This window comes from Oncorhynchus mykiss, chromosome 12 (assembly GCF_013265735.2).
Source record: "Oncorhynchus mykiss isolate Arlee chromosome 12, USDA_OmykA_1.1, whole genome shotgun sequence".
NCBI lineage: Eukaryota > Metazoa > Chordata > Actinopteri > Salmoniformes > Salmonidae > Oncorhynchus > Oncorhynchus mykiss.
Genome location: NC_048576.1, coordinates 38,980,542 through 38,997,092, shown reverse-complemented (window position 1 = coordinate 38,997,092; position 16,551 = coordinate 38,980,542). Strand labels below are relative to the sequence as shown.

General features: G+C 42.3%; 2 protein-coding genes across 3 annotated transcripts in view; one reads left to right on the top strand and one right to left on the bottom strand.

The window, feature by feature from the left end:
- The first annotated feature begins 207 nt into the window (after positions 1-207).
- LOC110537575 (B-cell CLL/lymphoma 7 protein family member B-A) lies at positions 208-4,297 on the top strand. Its single transcript, XM_021623724.2, has 6 exons — positions 208-703; positions 1,137-1,212; positions 1,309-1,414; positions 1,516-1,680; positions 1,815-1,891; positions 2,084-4,297. Exons 1-6 carry the CDS (start codon positions 612-614, stop codon positions 2,186-2,188), a joined length of 621 nt encoding a protein of 206 aa, XP_021479399.1. The 5' UTR covers positions 208-611; the 3' UTR covers positions 2,189-4,297.
- Positions 4,298-5,788: 1,491 nt separating this feature from the next.
- LOC110537574 overlaps positions 5,789-16,551 on the bottom strand; it is a 79,112-nt gene continuing 68,349 nt past the window's right edge. The window contains exons 17-22 of one of the 2 annotated variants that reach the window (XM_036937537.1): positions 14,816-14,942; positions 14,299-14,426; positions 13,977-14,100; positions 7,787-7,972; positions 7,135-7,294; positions 5,789-6,775 (exon numbers count right to left, since the gene is read on the bottom strand). In XM_036937537.1, the coding sequence (XP_036793432.1) occupies positions 6,687-6,775; positions 7,135-7,294; positions 7,787-7,972; positions 13,977-14,100; positions 14,299-14,426; positions 14,816-14,942 (814 nt within the window). In that variant the 3' untranslated portion in view covers positions 5,789-6,686. The remainder of the gene's footprint in view (positions 6,776-7,134; positions 7,295-7,786; positions 7,973-13,976; positions 14,101-14,298; positions 14,427-14,815; positions 14,943-16,551) is intronic. The other variant, XM_021623723.2, reaches the window with a different exon arrangement.

Here is a 16,551-nt window from a genome sequence, read left to right as displayed (position 1 = left end):
GACCCCAGCTGGTAATTTCACGTAACACATGCAAATTTAGGGAGGGCGTTCTATGAGAACATGAAGTGAATGGATCCCGAAAGCTCGCGAGAGTCAGGGAGCTAAACCAAAGTATTTATAACTAAACCAAGATAGTTAATCTGTCGTTTACAGTGAGAGCAAATTAAGCATTCTTGGCAGAATTAGCAAGGAGGTGGGCAAAACCAAGCACTAGCTAGCGAGATCCTATTGGCGCGTTGTAGTTTATATTTGCACATTTAGTGATGTGCGCAAACTCAATTCGACCTTGAACTCCTAAACAACGCAAGTGTCAAGTCTACAAATTCGTGCACTGTGTTCGTAACAGATTGTAGTTTTGGGAACAGAAAAATATTTTGAGATCAGATGTTTAATCGATGACAAAATTAGCAGAATGACGGCTCAGTTTCACCTAGTTCCATACTTTCCCACTACCCGCGACTGGACTTCCTCTCACTACCATATTTGGTGGTGAGAAAACGTTTTAAACGGATGCTTCAGCTTTATAGCCACTGTGACGTGTCTGGGTTACCCCTTCTGTCTGTCGTTTAACAGTCTGTCGGAGGCAAATCAAACTAAAACCAAGCACAAACATGTCTGGACGCTCGGTTCGCGCTGAGACACGAAGCCGTGCTAAAGATGACATGAAGAAGGTCATGGCGGTCATTGAGAGGGTCAGAAGATGGTAAGCACAACACTGTTTATTTGTGTGAAAGATCATAAAAGATTGCATATACAAAGTTCAGCGACAGGGAGGCGTGGTTTGAGACAAAATGACAGTGAAAGACCGAGAGCACAACCAATGAGGATCACTGTGAAGCTTTCTCCCTCAAGACAAGTGGCTTTTCATCAAGAGGCGGACCCAAAAGTAGGATTTGAGTAAACCTAGTTAGCTAGCTTTCTAATATGAATAGACAGACTAGGAAGCAAGGATGCAGTGACAGTCATGTAGTAATCAATAAGATGCTAGCCAACCATAGCCAGTGAGGTGTATCCTCGCTCATTTGTAGCAGATTTCACTAATAGCATCTCACTCTATGGAAGGGATATTTAAACAGGTGCACTTGACCCTTGAACCATTTGCATGTAATGGAGCGCAATCACATTGTTTTCTACAGGGAGAAGAAATGGGTGACTGTCGGGGACACATCTTTGAGGATATTCAAATGGGTGCCAGTGGTGGATACAAAGGAAGTAAGTTATTTTCTTATTTAATAAGCTAGCTATGTCTGTTTCTAATGTGTTGCTACCTAAAAATGCAAGGTCTGAATTTGATTTATCTTCTTGTAGAAGGAGAAGAGTAAGGCAGTCCCGGTTGGGGCAGTCAGGGAGCTGAATTGCTTCTCCACAGATCCAGCCTCAGAAAACCCACACTCAAGTCTTTTGGATTTTCATGGTAAGGATGTAAAACAGTTTTGAGTGACATATGACCTCACCATATCTTGGCCTTGCGCTTTCTCCATTTCCTCCTATTTCCTGTACGCTCTTCCTCTCCAGATGAGAACAGTAACCAGAGCTCCTTGTCTGATGTGTACCAGCCCAAAGTGAACAGCAGCAGTAACTCCAGCCCCCAGCTCAGTGAACCTCTTAGCCCGAAGAATCTGTGTGACTTCCGCACAGATGACTCCCAGCCCCCCACTCTGGGCCAGGAGATCATGGAGGGTGAGAGAGGCTGACAGACCGACAGATACGCACATGCAAATGTGCACACTTATTAAATTTTTCTGATTTCAATAAGATCAAATATATCTTCAGATTATTTAGAGGTTAAGTAAATATACATTTTTGGTTTTCAGATTCGTCATTGCCAAGTGAATTGGCTGACGAACCTCCTTTGCTGATTAAAGAGGACCTGTTGCCCCTCACTGCTCAGGTAAAGCACATCTAACATCTCAATGATCATTCCACTTTGACACCACAGCTTTGTCACTCAAACGATTTACTTTCAAGACTGTTTAATACACCACATCAGACTCATAGGTTGTCCAACAATATACTCAGAACAGCATACATTAAACTGATAAAACATGGATTCAAACAAACCTGGCTGTATTTCCCCATACAGGAGGAGGACGAGTGTTCTGGAGCGCCACCACTGAAGAGAGTGTGTTTTGAGCAGAACTCAGTCCTGCAGAGCTCCCCCATGATGAGCTCCTCCATGACGACCTAACACACACTGCAGTTAGCATCCGGGTCGGGTCCAATTCACTTAAGGCATTTTGTTGAATCTCGTTTTGTGATTTGGAAAAATTATCGTTTTCAATGAGGACACTTCTGGTTCACGAATTGAACTCTCAACAAACTTCCTGAATTTGAATTGATTTGAACCCGGCCCTGCTTAGCTTTTAGTCAGCGAGTTGCACGACCACCAGTCTATCCTCCGATGACTGCAATAGACACCATTTTAAGGACCACCATACTTGTTATGATGATATATTGAATTAAGTTTCTCCCTCAAAGGATTTACAAATATGTGTTTAGTTTAGCCTATTTTGTTTTGAATGGATTAACAGCCAAATACAAAATCAAAGCACCCTACCACAGATAGAACAAGGAGACAGATATTTCACCGGATGTATAACTGTGACGCATCCATTTGGCGTTTCCACTCACTACCCAATATGGTAGTGAGAGGAAGCCGAGTGGCCAGCAGTGGGAGAACATGCAACAAGATGGACTTTGGCTGACATTCTGCATATTTACTCATCAATGAAACATTTGATCTCAATTACAATTTTCTGTTCCCAAAACTAGAATCTGTTATGAACAGAGTTGACTACGTTTTGTAGACTTTAATCTTTGCCAAAGTTGTAAAAAATGGCATTGTTTAGGAGTGCAAAGCCAAATTAAGTTATTGCACACGCGCACTTCACAGAGTAGGCGTTCCCTAAAATAAATATGCAGTTGTTTGCTAGAACAGGCTAATAGGATCTTGCTAGCTCGTGCTTGGCTCTGCCTACCTCCTTTCTTGTTCTTCCCACAATGACTCATTTGTTCCCATTGGAAACGACAGGCTGTGGTCTATCTTGGTTTAGTTATACAAATCTTTGACTCTACTACAGCACTCTACCGAAGTAGTGCAGTCAGGTAGGTTATAGATGTCTGTCCTTTTATTTTCTTGGATTTGGGAAATACCGTCTTCTGTCTCCAAAATGTAACTTTTCGCATAATCTATTTGAATGCAAAATAATGATGGGCCATTTATGAAGTAATAGGTGAATTCAGCTATGGTTAGTGTTGAATGGTTCAAGTAGGATTGGCCTTATTGTGAGTGCAGTTTCATATTGTGCCATTGACACTTGTTACTCAATGCTAGCTGTCAGGATCTTTGTCACAGCAACAGTGAAAGATAAAGTTGACAATCGGCACTGCCAATTTCTAAATGAAGTATCAACTCCGTCCATCCGGGGCACACTTTTGAGAAAATCAAACACACTCTGTGCCTAAATCTAAGTTTAACATTGGAGAATGTTTCAACATTACAAGTACTGTATGTGCTGTTTTTGGTATGAACATCACATTCACTGAATGAAGAGTTAATTTAAATGACTAGGTCCTTATGTTTTGTAATTTATCTCTTAAAGATGTTGACTTAGTTATTTAAGTTAGGGTTCATTTGTAAAATGAACACCCATTGTTTTCCTCAGTCTAAAATGGTATGTCTTGAGCTATTGTCCCTAGTAACCCAAGGAAGCACTTGTATTTCTCAGATATTGTTTTATGTCATGTTTTACTTGAGTGAAATTAGGAAATTATTTTATCAGGTTAGCGTGTACACTGAAAATGTGATGTTATTTGGGAGTGACTATAATACTTAAATAGTAACCAATTATATTTATTATAGAAAATATATTTTTTTCTCTGACAATCTAAAACAATTGCACACATTTGGCAACTGGGGCACATTCAATGGTTTGCCATTTATGAAAGAAATGCTGTTAAATATGGGAGGCAAAAAGGTAACTCCCATGATGTCACTAGTTATTACCAATTTATAACCATTACAATTTTCAGTCTTATTTCATAGTACTGTCAGTCTCTTGATAAGACATGATTATTTGCAGGGATGCCAGTATGTTGAATGGGCCACTAAAATGAAGGCATTTACAATGTGATGACTTCTGTATCCACATTTTAATGACCACCTTGCAGATTCATTTGGAGATGGTAGGCTTATTCTGCTAATGCATTATTTTATTTTTCAAGAAGGTCGTTTGGAAAAGAGTTTGTACTTTGTATTTTATTGTAATTTTCCAAGTAAAAATGATTTCATAAAGGAGTATGGATTTGGATGTCTTTTGTGCACGTTATTTAGTTTGAATCTTTTTGGGAAATATTTTCCATAGTTGAAAGGGTCGATCAGCAGTTATTACATTTCTTTGATGTATAAATTGATATGTACCCATTGATTCTTGAATATAACATATAAATGCTTAGTTTAACTGTTGAACCCCAAAATATACTATTTATCAATTCCAATGTTTGTAAACAATGTATAACACTATAGCCTCCAGACCATGGTTAAAACAATCATTTGGATGTCCTAGAATCCATAGCTCTTTCTATGAATTTGAGTGGTTACATTTCTCCATCCCTGAGTTTTTTTTAAAACCGAAACAGCAGCGGGGAAAAGGCATTATTGTTTCAATAACTGATTGGCCTTTTAAGCATTTTAGTGAATGGGTGTTATATCATGTTCCTTAAAAAATTGTTCAACCAGTGTGAAGTAGGCCAGAAACAGATCTTGCCAATAGATGGAGCTAGAGGAGTGCAAACCCAGCAATCAGCCAATTCGAGCAGTTGCCAGTCTACCTTGCCCTGTCACTCTGGAGCGTGTGCTTAATTTATTTAAACATTGTTTAATTACTGGTACATGTGTTTGTGTGTGTAATCTTGGCGACGCAGAACCAAATCTTGCATGAAGGCTCTGTTTTCGTCGGTCACGAAAAAACAAGTCTGTGGGAGTTAGATATTTGAGAACATGATGTTATCACACATGACAAATGACAATGGAATCTCCAGGCTTACAGATCAAATATTACTGTACATCTAATAATGTGACATTTCAACATCTCAAAGTTGATCATGATAAATGTGCCTGTGTGTACACAATTTATTAAATAAACAAACCTTTCAGTTAGATGGCACATGGTTGGTCTGTTATATACAGTGACAGTATTTTTCCATTACAAGGCCTGCTATTGTTCAGCAGTGTCCGATGTGAGGACAATGAGGTACACAGTTGGATCAGCCCAGGCAAACGTCTGTACTGTATTCTGACTACTGTGGAAGTTACCGTTAGTCTTCCAGGCAAACCGGACTACTGACTCACACTGGCAAACGATCGGTCTACATCAGAAACATGAATAGCCTGTGTGTATACTATACACTGCCACTGCAGGCAAACATTTACAGAAATCATTGTTCATGCTTGGAATGTGTGACTCAAAAAAAGGGCACAAAAGATGTATGCAGCAAGGGCACAGTTAGGCTTACGTAATGCACCACAAATGTGGTGTTATCTCTATGATTTGGGCACAGTTAGGCTTACGTAATGCACCACAAATGTGGTGTTCTCTCTATGATTTGCAAAAAGCCATTTGGAACTATGGACCTTTGGTACAATCAGAATTAAGATCATTTAATGACTTTAAAAATCTTGCATTTCTGAGTGTATCCTGTGAAAATGTACTGAATGCAATTACCTGTCAATCACTTACTCCCAATCAGCTGTAGTTCTCAGAACCTTTGAATAACAACTCACTGCCAGTGAACAGATATGACATTAACCTTTAATATTATTCACAGATTTAAAAACATAAACATCTTCATTATTAATCATCAGCTTGCCTCAACTGTACACTGTCATCTTATCTTTATGGACATCAATTCTTTATGAAATATTTGATTACATCTATTCCTGAATATCATACATATATATTAAGGTTCTGCACCTTTTGCTCCAGTGAAATAACCAGACGGTCTTTTAAAACACTCCCGCTGAACACATTTGTAGAGGGCCGGTGACTATTTTACTTTGGGCTAGTGGCAGTTAGTGGTGACATGATATTTTAAGGACGAGGGTAGCTTACAGCAGCAAATTCCTTGACATCATCGAGAGAGAGAAACAAGATGTTGGCCGCATTTCACGTGAAAATCTTGGTAGTGCAAATGTGCTTGAGAAAAGATATCAGAAATAGAAGCTAAGAAGCTACATTATATTGCCTCAGACAGAGCAGTAAGCCCATTAGGTTAAAGACTGGCTGACTGACTTCTATTCTATTTCAATGGTGTAGTAGTGGTAGTTATCATAACCTTTATGTGATTGCTCAACTGCCTTGATCCTGTTGTTTTGGCTTTAAATTCCCCTGTCAGTTCTTAACTGTCTACACATTAGAATTAAGTGCCACACTGACATGTTCAAGTAGAGAAAGACGATTGGATTCTGTATCGCTACTCTGTGTGTCAGCGCCGCTGCAATGGTTTCTGGGTCCTGAGATCAAGCAAAAAAAGACACAGGAAATGAGCGCGATGCTTCTTGCTCATTTGTCATGGACACGTGGGCTAGATGGCTGGGAGAAGTGCTCTGCCAGGATAGAAACAAACACCACAACAAACATCTCCCATACTGCACTGGGATGCCTCATGGCTTTGGCAGGAGTTGTCTTCTAGACCAACTCCATGTCCCAGAACTGTGTGGCCTGATCAGCAGCGAATTCATTGACAACCAGGTGGTCCCTCTCGAAACTTGTTCTACCTGAAAGACATGACACAAATTGTTCCTTTTTAGGGGACAATCTTTCTTCTACTGTGTCTAATAGACAACTGAAAATAAGTTATGTTCATGTTTTTTTCTAAAGATTTTCTTCTTTCCAGAAGAACTGGAAAACAAACAGCATTTCATGATGGTTCCCACAAAAACAAATTCTATACAATATGATATCTAGCTCTTTCTGAGACGACTCTCCGACTGATTGTTATGATCTCAAAATAGATCCTCCACTATGTATAGCATACGGTAGTTGAGTTCAGCAACAGTACACAACAGCAACCTGATCTGCACTATGTCAGTGTTTATCAATGACCATAAATTATAGTGGATCTCTATTGTCTCACCTCTGAAGTCCAGTACTAGTTTGTGGTTGAGATGGGAAGAGATGGTTCCATTGTGGTTCAGGCTCCATCTCTGGTGTGTGCGTCCATGCTCCGCCCACAGGGCCACTCTGGCCCCCACTGTGGCCTTCCCTCCGATCACTGACAGACACGCCTTACTAGCCTACAGGCAACACACAACAGGTCAATATCACAGATACTGTACGCTGGACCAGTAACCGAAAGGTTGCTGGTTAAAATCCCAGAGCAGACTAGGTGAAAAATCTGTCTATGTGTTCTTGAGCAAGGCACTTGACCCGAATTGCTCCAGGGTCGCCGTCAATAATGGCTGATCCCTGGCTCTGACCCCACTCTCAGAGGGAGTGGGTTAGGAAAACAAAAAAAAAATTCCAATTCACACATGTGCTTGTACATGTGTGAAATATGACAAATGTAACCACCCACTTAATTACTATAATTAGCAGCAGCTAATGTACAGTTGGGAGACACCATGACAAACTGTGGAGTGATCACTGGCTGGCTGCAGACCTCAGCTTGGAGGAAACAGTCAATCCATATTGTAGATGACTGATTTCACTTTTATTTGCATATTTCCTAGAATATTCCCATGTTAGTTTTGCTTAAAGGTTGACAAGACTTGACCACACACACACACCTTGCAGCAGAGCAGCCCTCCGGTGAAGAGCCAGCGCTGGGTGTCCAGAGAGCAGGCCGGGGACAGGGACACTCTGGCCAGGGACAAGTCGTCCTGGACAATCTCAGAGGTCAGCACTGAACCCAGAGCACGGCTCCTTACCTCTACATAAAGCCTGGGCTGGAGGGAGACCACACACAGTACAGACTGAATGAGGGTTATCAACTTTCACAGAACGTTATATAGACCCTAGACATTGCTGCGGGGAAAATACATTTTTCACAAAAGAGAAAAACATTTAAGTAACTTAAAATAGCATAGGTGGTTACAGAATACCGTGTGTGCAGTGTTAACCAGTTGTATTGTATTCCAATTGCATTGAACAAAAAATATGAATGCAACATGTAAAGTGAAGTTTCATGTTCCATGAGCTGAAATAAAAGATCCCAGAAATGTTCCATACGCACAAAAACCTATTTGTTTACATCCCTATTAGTGAGCATTTCTCATTTGCCAAGAAGTCGTCCCCACAGTGACTGTACGTACATACCCCAACCAGAAGCCATGGATTACAGGCAACATTCGCACTGAGCTAAAGGGCAGAGCTGTCACTTTCAAGGTGCAGGACTCTAACTCGGAAGCTTACAAGAAATCCTGCTATGCCCTGTGACGAACCATCAAACAGGCAAAGTGTCAATACAGGGCTAAGATTGAATCATACTACACCGGCTCAGACGCTCGTCTTATGTGGCAGGGCTTGCAAACTATTACAGACTACAAAGGGAAGCACAGCCGTGAGCTGCCCAGTGACTCGAGCCTACCAGATGAGCTAAATCACTTCTATGCTCACTTCAAGGCAAGCAACACTGAGGCATGCATGAGAGCATCAGCTGTTCCGGACGACAGTGTGATCACGCTCTCCGTAGCCGGCGTGAGTATGACCTTTAAACAGGTCAACATACACAAGGCTGCGGGGCCAGACGGATTACCAGGACGTGTGCTCCAGGCATGTGCTGACCAACTGGCAGGTGTCTTCACTGACATTTTCAACATGTCCCTGATTGAGTCTGTAATACCAACATGTTTCAAGCAGACCACCATAGTCCCTGTGCCCAAGAACACAAAGGCAACCTGCCTAAATTACTACAGACCCGTAGTACTCACGTCCATAGCCAGGAAGTGTTTTGAAAGGCTGGCCATGGCTCACATCAACACCATTGTCCCAGAAACCCTAGACCCACTCCAATTTGTATACCGCCCAAACAGATTCACAGATGATGCAATCTCTATTGCACTCCACACTGCCCTTTCCCACCTGGAAAAAAAGAACATCTACGTGAGATTGCTATTCATTGACTACAGCTCAGCGTTCAACACCATAGTACCCTCAAAGCTCATCACTAAGCTAAGGATCCTGGGACTAAACACCTCCCTCTGCAACTGGATCCTGGACTTCCTGACGGGCCACCCCCAGGTGGTGAGAGTAGGTAGCAACACATCTGCCACGCTGATCCTCAACACTGGAGCCCCTCAGTCCCCTCTGTACTCCCTGCTCACCCACGACTGCATGGCCGGGCACGACTCCAACACCATCATTAAGTTTGCAGACGACACAACAGTGGTGGGCCTGATCACCGACAGCGATGAGACAGCCTATAGGGAGGAGGTCAGAGACCTGGCCGGGTGGTGCCAGAAAAACAACCTATCCCTCAACGTAACCAAGACTATGGGAGCTGATTGTGGACTACAGGAAAAGGAGGACCGAGTACGCCCCCATTCTCATTGATGGGGCTGTAGTGGAGCAGGTTGAGAGCTTCAAGTTCCTTGGTGTCCACATCACCAACAAACTAGAATGGTCCAAACGCACCAAGACAGTCGTGAAGAGGGCATGACAAAGCCTATTCCCCCTCAGGAAACTAAAAAGATTTGGCATGGGTCCTGAGATCCTCAAAAGGTTCTACAGCTGCAACATCGAGAGCTGGTTGCATCACTGCCTGGTACGGAAATTGCTCGGCCTCCGACCGCAAGACACTACAGAGGGTAGTGCGTACGGCCCAGTACATCACTAAACTAAGCTGCCTGCCATCCAGAACCTCTACACCAGGCGGTGTCAGAGGAAGGCCCTAAAAATTGTTAAAGACCCCAGCCACCCCAGTCATAGACTGTTCTCTCTACTACCGCATGGCAAGCGATACCGGAGTGCCAAGTCTAGGACAAAAAGGCTTCTCAACAGTTTTTACCCCCAAGCCATAAGACTCCTGAACAGGTAATCAAATGGCTACCCGGACCATTTGCATTGTGTGCCCCCCCCCATTTTTGTGCAATTTGAATGAACAAAAATACCGATCCTGAGGCCCATTTTTTTTAAAGTTATCATTGACCAACAGATGCATAACTGCATTCCCAGTTGTGTGAAATGTATAGATTAGGGCCTAATGAATTTATTTCAATTGACTAATTTCCTAATATGAACTGCAACTCAGTAAAATCAATGAAATTGTTACATGTTGCGTTTATATTTTTGTTGACAATACATACTTTTGCAACAATTAAATAATTACAGGGGCTTTCCTATTATCTGGTAGTTTCTCTAAGGGTTGTGTAATGTAAGAAACCCTACTATATAACACGTCAGGCTAACTAACGTAAGCCAGTCTAGAACTCTATGTACAGTGCTTTCAGAAAGTATTCTCACCCTTGACTTTTTCCACACTTTATTGTCCTACAGGCTGAATTTAAAATGTATTACATTGAGATTTTGTGTCACTGGCCTACACAAAAATACCCCATAATGTCAAAGACAAACTATGTTTTTCAAAATTTTTACAAATGAATTAAAAGCAAAAACCTGAAATGTCTTGAGTCAACCTCTTTGTTATGTCAAGCCTAAATAAGTTCAAGAGTAAAAATTTGCTTAAGTCAGATAATAAGTTGCATGGACTCACTCTGTGTGCAATGATTGTGTTTAGCGTAAATTTTGAATGACGAGATCAATCATCTCTGTACCCCACAGTCACACCCTGATCAGTTTCACCTGTCCTCGTTATTGTCTCCACCCCCTCCAGGTGTCGCTTTCCCCGTGTACTTATCCCAGTATTTCCTGTCTCTCTGTGACAGTGTATTTATCCCTGTGTTTCCTGTCTCTCTGTGCCAGTTCGTCTTGTATGTTTCCAAGTCAACCAGCGGTTTTCCCATTCTCCTGCTTTTTGCATTCTCCTTTTTCTAGTCCTCCCGGTTTTGACCCTTGCCTGTCTCTGGACTTTGTACCCGCCTGCTTGACTATTCTGCCTGCCTTGACCACGAGCCTGTCTGCCACTCTGTACCTTCTGGACTCTGATCTGGTTTTGACCTTTTTTGCTGTCCACAAGCATTCTCTTGCCTACCCCTTCGAATTAATAAACATTGTAAGACTCCAACCATCTGCCTCCTGTGTCTGCATTTGGGTATCGCCTTGTGCCTTGATACACACATACATTATCTGTAAGGTCCCTCAGTCGAGCTGTGAATTTCAAACACAGATTCAACCACAGTCCAGGGAGGTTTTCCAATGCATCGCAAAGAAGGGCACCTATTGGTAGATGGGTAAAAAAAAAAAGAAGCAAAAATTGACTACCGCTTTGAGCATGGTGAAGTCATTAACTACACGTTGGATGGTGTATCAAATACACTCAGTCACCACAAAGATACAGGCGTCCTTCAAAACTCAGTTGCCGGAGAGGAAAGAAACAGGGATTTCACCATGAGGCCAATTGTGACTTTAAAACAGTTTAATGACTGTGATAGGAGATGAAGATGGATTAACAACATTGTAGTTACTCCACAATACTAAGCTAATTGACAGAGTGAAAAGAAGGAAGCCTGTACAGAATCAAAATATTCCAAAACATGCATCCTGTTTGCAACAAGTCACTTAAGTAATACTGCAAAAACGTGGTATAGGTATTCACTTTTTGCCCTGAATACAAAGTGTTATGCTTGGGGAAAATCCAATACAACATATTACTGAGTACCACTCTCCATATTTTCAAGCTTTGATGTGGCTGCATCATGTTATGAGTTTGCTTGTAATCGCTAAAAACTGGGGAGTTTTTCAAGATAAAAAATAAACAGAATGGAGCTAAGCACAGGCAAAATCCTAGAGGAAAACCTGGTTCAGTCTTCTTTCCACCAGACACTGGGAGATGAATTCACCATTCAGCAGGACAATAACCAAAAAAACAAGGCCTGTGCTTAGCTCCATTCAGTTTATTTGAATACACTGGAGTCGCTTACCAAGATGACATTGAATGTTCCTGAGTGGCTTAGTTATAGTTTTGATTTAAAATCAAATTAGAAATCAATGGAAAATGACTGTCTAGCAATGATTAACAACCAACTTGATAGAGCTTGAAGAATTTTAAAAAGAATAATGTGCAAATTATGTACAATCCAGGTGTGCAAAGCTTTTAAGAGACTTACCCAGAAAGACTCACAGCTGTAATCGCTCCCAAAGGCGATTATAACGTGTTGACTCAGGGGGTGTGAAAACTTACGTAAATTAGATATTTATGCATTGCATTGTCAATACATTTGCAAAAAATTCTAAAAACATGTTTTCACTTTGCCATTATGGGGTATTGTGTGTAGATTGGTGAGGAAAAACATATATTTAATACATTTTGAATTCAGACTAACACAACAAAATGTGGAATAAGTCAAGAGGTATGAATACTTTCTGTAGGCACTGTGGTACTGAATCATCAGTAACATAGCACTAGGCTTGGGCGGTCATTCCGTATACCGAGCTATTTTGAAACAGACACATTAGTATCATGTTATACTGCACAGACGAGAGTGCTGCACTCATAGAGGTCAATGGGAAACGTGACCCATGCCACATCATGGAATATGTGCAAGTGGAAGAATTTATATAGCTGCATATGGCTTCAGTCAAATCAGCTTGAGCGAGAAACGGGTATAAATCACCACGACCCCCTTCACATCCTGTCTGTCTTGTCTACAAACAGGGTGAGAGTAGTGCTCCGCCACACACACACACACACACACACACACAAACACACACACACCAGTGCTAAGCCTTGTCTGTCTCTCATAGGGTATAAATAACTTTCTGGGAAGTGGGTTTTATCAGGACCCAGCAGGCTTCAGGCTCAAAGTCCCAAGCATGGAGCTTCTGTGTGTTGACTGCATGCTAGAATTCAACAACAACCCTACATGCATACTCTCTCTCTTCTAAAAACACACACCCAAGCATGCATGCACATACACAGCTAAAATAATAATACCGTGCCAGTCACACAACCCCCTAACACACTTACACTACATCCCCACCAGACACATGCATAACCAACCCCCAATGGAATGTGAACATACAGGAAAAGCCGGTTGGACACTACACGACTTTCAAAATCCTGACATCGCTGAGCCTCTCACATTAAACAACCGTCTTGCAGGTAGTTTATTTTGTGTTGCCAACATAGTGGTGCACGCACTAAACGATGTGGCACAGACGGGGTCACACACTTCAAGACTTCACTTGGTCGTGAGGATTCTCGAGGATTCTCCGTCTCGCTAAAACAACGTGATTAGATTTAACATAGCTACGAGCTGTGGCTCAAAGCAGCCTCATAAATATTCAGTCAGATATTCTCCCTTGCCATACAGAGTTGAAATATCTAGCCAACATTTTGAATTGGATAACATCGCTTGTGAACACCAGAGTTGTTACGATTTGACACTTTGCTTTGGTTAAAGGCAAATACAAACACATACTAGTAGTAGTCATTGCTCCTGCTCCAGAGTCTACACATTCTGGGTACAACATCATCTCATTGCCTTCTCTGGCGAACTCACATTGGCTATTGCTCATCATCATTCTCAAAACTTGCCGTTGCACATCTCACACAGCAAGAGCATTGCAGGGACGTAATATCGGGACGTCTGGGACTGCTCAAAGATGAGATCGATTGCCCTAAGATTGCGTCTTTGACCCGCTCACATTAAATGAGCGTCGGTGACGGCCGTGCGCCCCGAGTAGACAACGACATGGGGATTTTGTTTCTGATCTCAAAAACTTGTCTGGGAGAGCTAATACGGGGCCAAAATCGTGTAGTGTACACCCGGGCTTAAACTAGTCAGTTGAATCTTATGCAGTAACAAAGGACACTTTGATGAGAGCGACTCAAATGTCAGTTTTGTGTGTGTATTGTACCTGTTTGAGGGGCCGTAAGGAGGCAATGGTGTCCCAGCCGCTGTGCTCTCCCCACACAGGAAGCTCCCCTGGCTGCAGCAGCATCTGACGGCCCTTATAGTGACTATATTCATACACCACCCACCTGCCAAAAACACATTCATTTGTGCACAACGTAGAGAAACGTCTTGAAACAGGTTTGGGTAGTACCTCATTGTTTCACTTGTTTTCTTAATGAACATGACACAGGAAACTGTGTTCCTTCTCTATGTACTGTATATTGTCTGGCAGTAATGTTTGCTGTTTAGTGACATAGGAGATGGCAGGCTCTCTCTCTACTCACAGTCCACTGTCAACCCGCAGAGACTGAGTGAAGAAGTCCTTCATGTGCTCTGTGGGTGTTACGGCAACCATCTTCAGGCCCTCTAAGTAATCCAGGGAGAACAGGCTGATGGACGGGTCGGAGAAACTCTATAGACACAACAGGGAGGGAGAGCAGCCATCTTAGATGAGAACGCCATTGGATGTACTGTACGTACGTTCTGTCCTTTTTCAAAGTGCCTGTATTGAACTATATTAGGGCAAAATACAAAAAAAACATATATTGGTAAAGCAGTCCACTGCTTTTGGCCAGCAGTACTAAGACTTGTCTCTGGTCAAAGGTAGTGCATTATGGGGAATAGGTTGTTGTTAATGGCACTGCAATGAACTGCAATGGTGGATGAACGGAATCTACCTTAATCTATTTATAATGGCATATAATATGGTTAAACTGCATGTGTGCTCACGTGTTTCATCTAGCTTGTTGTGCTACCTAAAGCTAGCAGTAAATGGGCTGAGGTCATGCCAGGTACACTCACATAGGGAATGGGCCTCAGTGATTTGACAGAAGTGTCCACACAGCCACAGGAAATGAGGTCAGGATAAAGACCCTCTCCCAGGACATACTGGTTTCCACAGTAACAATCCTCATCAAAGAGCAGCCAGCTGGAAAGGGGCAGGAAGAGCAGTAAGTGTGATTTAGACATAAATAAGCATCACAGACATATTCTCTGCCTCATATGGCAACTACAGTGAAAGATACATTGTGGCATGCCTACAGCAGGCTACTCCTTAATAAGCAACAACCTATAAGGGAAATTGTGAAGTTCAAATTTGCATTGACCCATAATAATAATAAATTTTTTGTATTTTGTATTTTTATTTATTTATTTATTTCCCCTTTTTTCGCCCCAATTTCATGGTGTCCAATTGTTGTAGTAGCTACTATCATGTCTCATCGCTACAACTCCCGCACGGGCTCGGGAGAGACGAAGGTTGAAAGTCATGCGTCCTCTGATACACAACCCAACCTAGCCACACTGCTTCTTAACTGCTTCTTAACACAGTGTGGAAGCCAGCCGCACCAACGACGCTAGGCCAATTGTGCGTCGCCCCACGGACCTCCCGGTCGCGGCCGGTTATGACAGAGCCTGGGCGCAAACCCAGAGTCTCTGATGGCACAGCTGGCGCTGCAGTACAGCGCCCTTAACCACTGCGCCACCGGGAGGCCTAATTTATTGGATTTACAGTGCCTTGCGAAAGTATTCGGCCCCCTTGAACTTTGCGACCTTTTGCCACATTTCAGGCTTCAAACATAAAGATATAAAACTGTATTTTTTTGTGAAGAATCAACAACAAGTGGGACACAATCATGAAGTGGAACGACATTTATTGGATATTTCAAACTTTTTTAACAAATCAAAAACTGAAAAATTGGGCGTGCAAAATTATTCAGCCCCCTTAAGTTAATATTTTGTAGCGCCACCTTTTGCTGCAATTACAGCTGTAAGTCGCTTGGGGTATGTCTCTATCAGTTTTGCACATCGAGAGACTGACATTTTTTGCCATTCCTCCTTGCAAAACAGCTCGAGCTCAGTGAGGTTGGATGGAGAGCATTTGTGAACAGCAGTTTTCAGTTCTTTCCGCAGATTCTCGATTGGATTCAGGTCTGGACTTTGACTTGGCCATTCTAACACCTGGATATGTTTATTTTTGAACCATTCCATTGTAGATTTTGCTTTATGTTTTGGATCATTGTCTTGTTGGAAGACAAATCTCTGTCCCAGTCTCAGGTCTTTTGCAGACTCCATCAGGTTTTCTACCAGAATGGTCCTGTATTTGGCTCCATCCATCTTCCCAACAATTTTAACCATCTTCCCTGTCCCTGCTGAAGAAAAGCAGGCCCAAACCATGATGCTGCCACCACCATGTTTGACAGTGGGGATGGTGTGTTCAGCTGTGTTGCTTTTACGCCAAACATAACGTTTTGCATTGTTGCCAAAAAGTTCAATTTTGGTTTCATCTGACCAGAGCACCTTCTTCCACATGTTTGGTGTGTTTGGTGTGTCTCCCAGGTGGCTTGTGGCACTTTAAACTTTAAACGACACTTTTTATGGATATCTTTAAGAAATGGCTTTCTTCTTGCCACTCTTCCATAAAGGCCAGATTTGTGCAATATACGACTGATTGTTGTCCTATGGACAGAGTCTCCCACCTCAGCTGTAGATCTCTGCAGTTCATCCAGAGTGATCATGGGCCTCTTGGCTGCATCTCT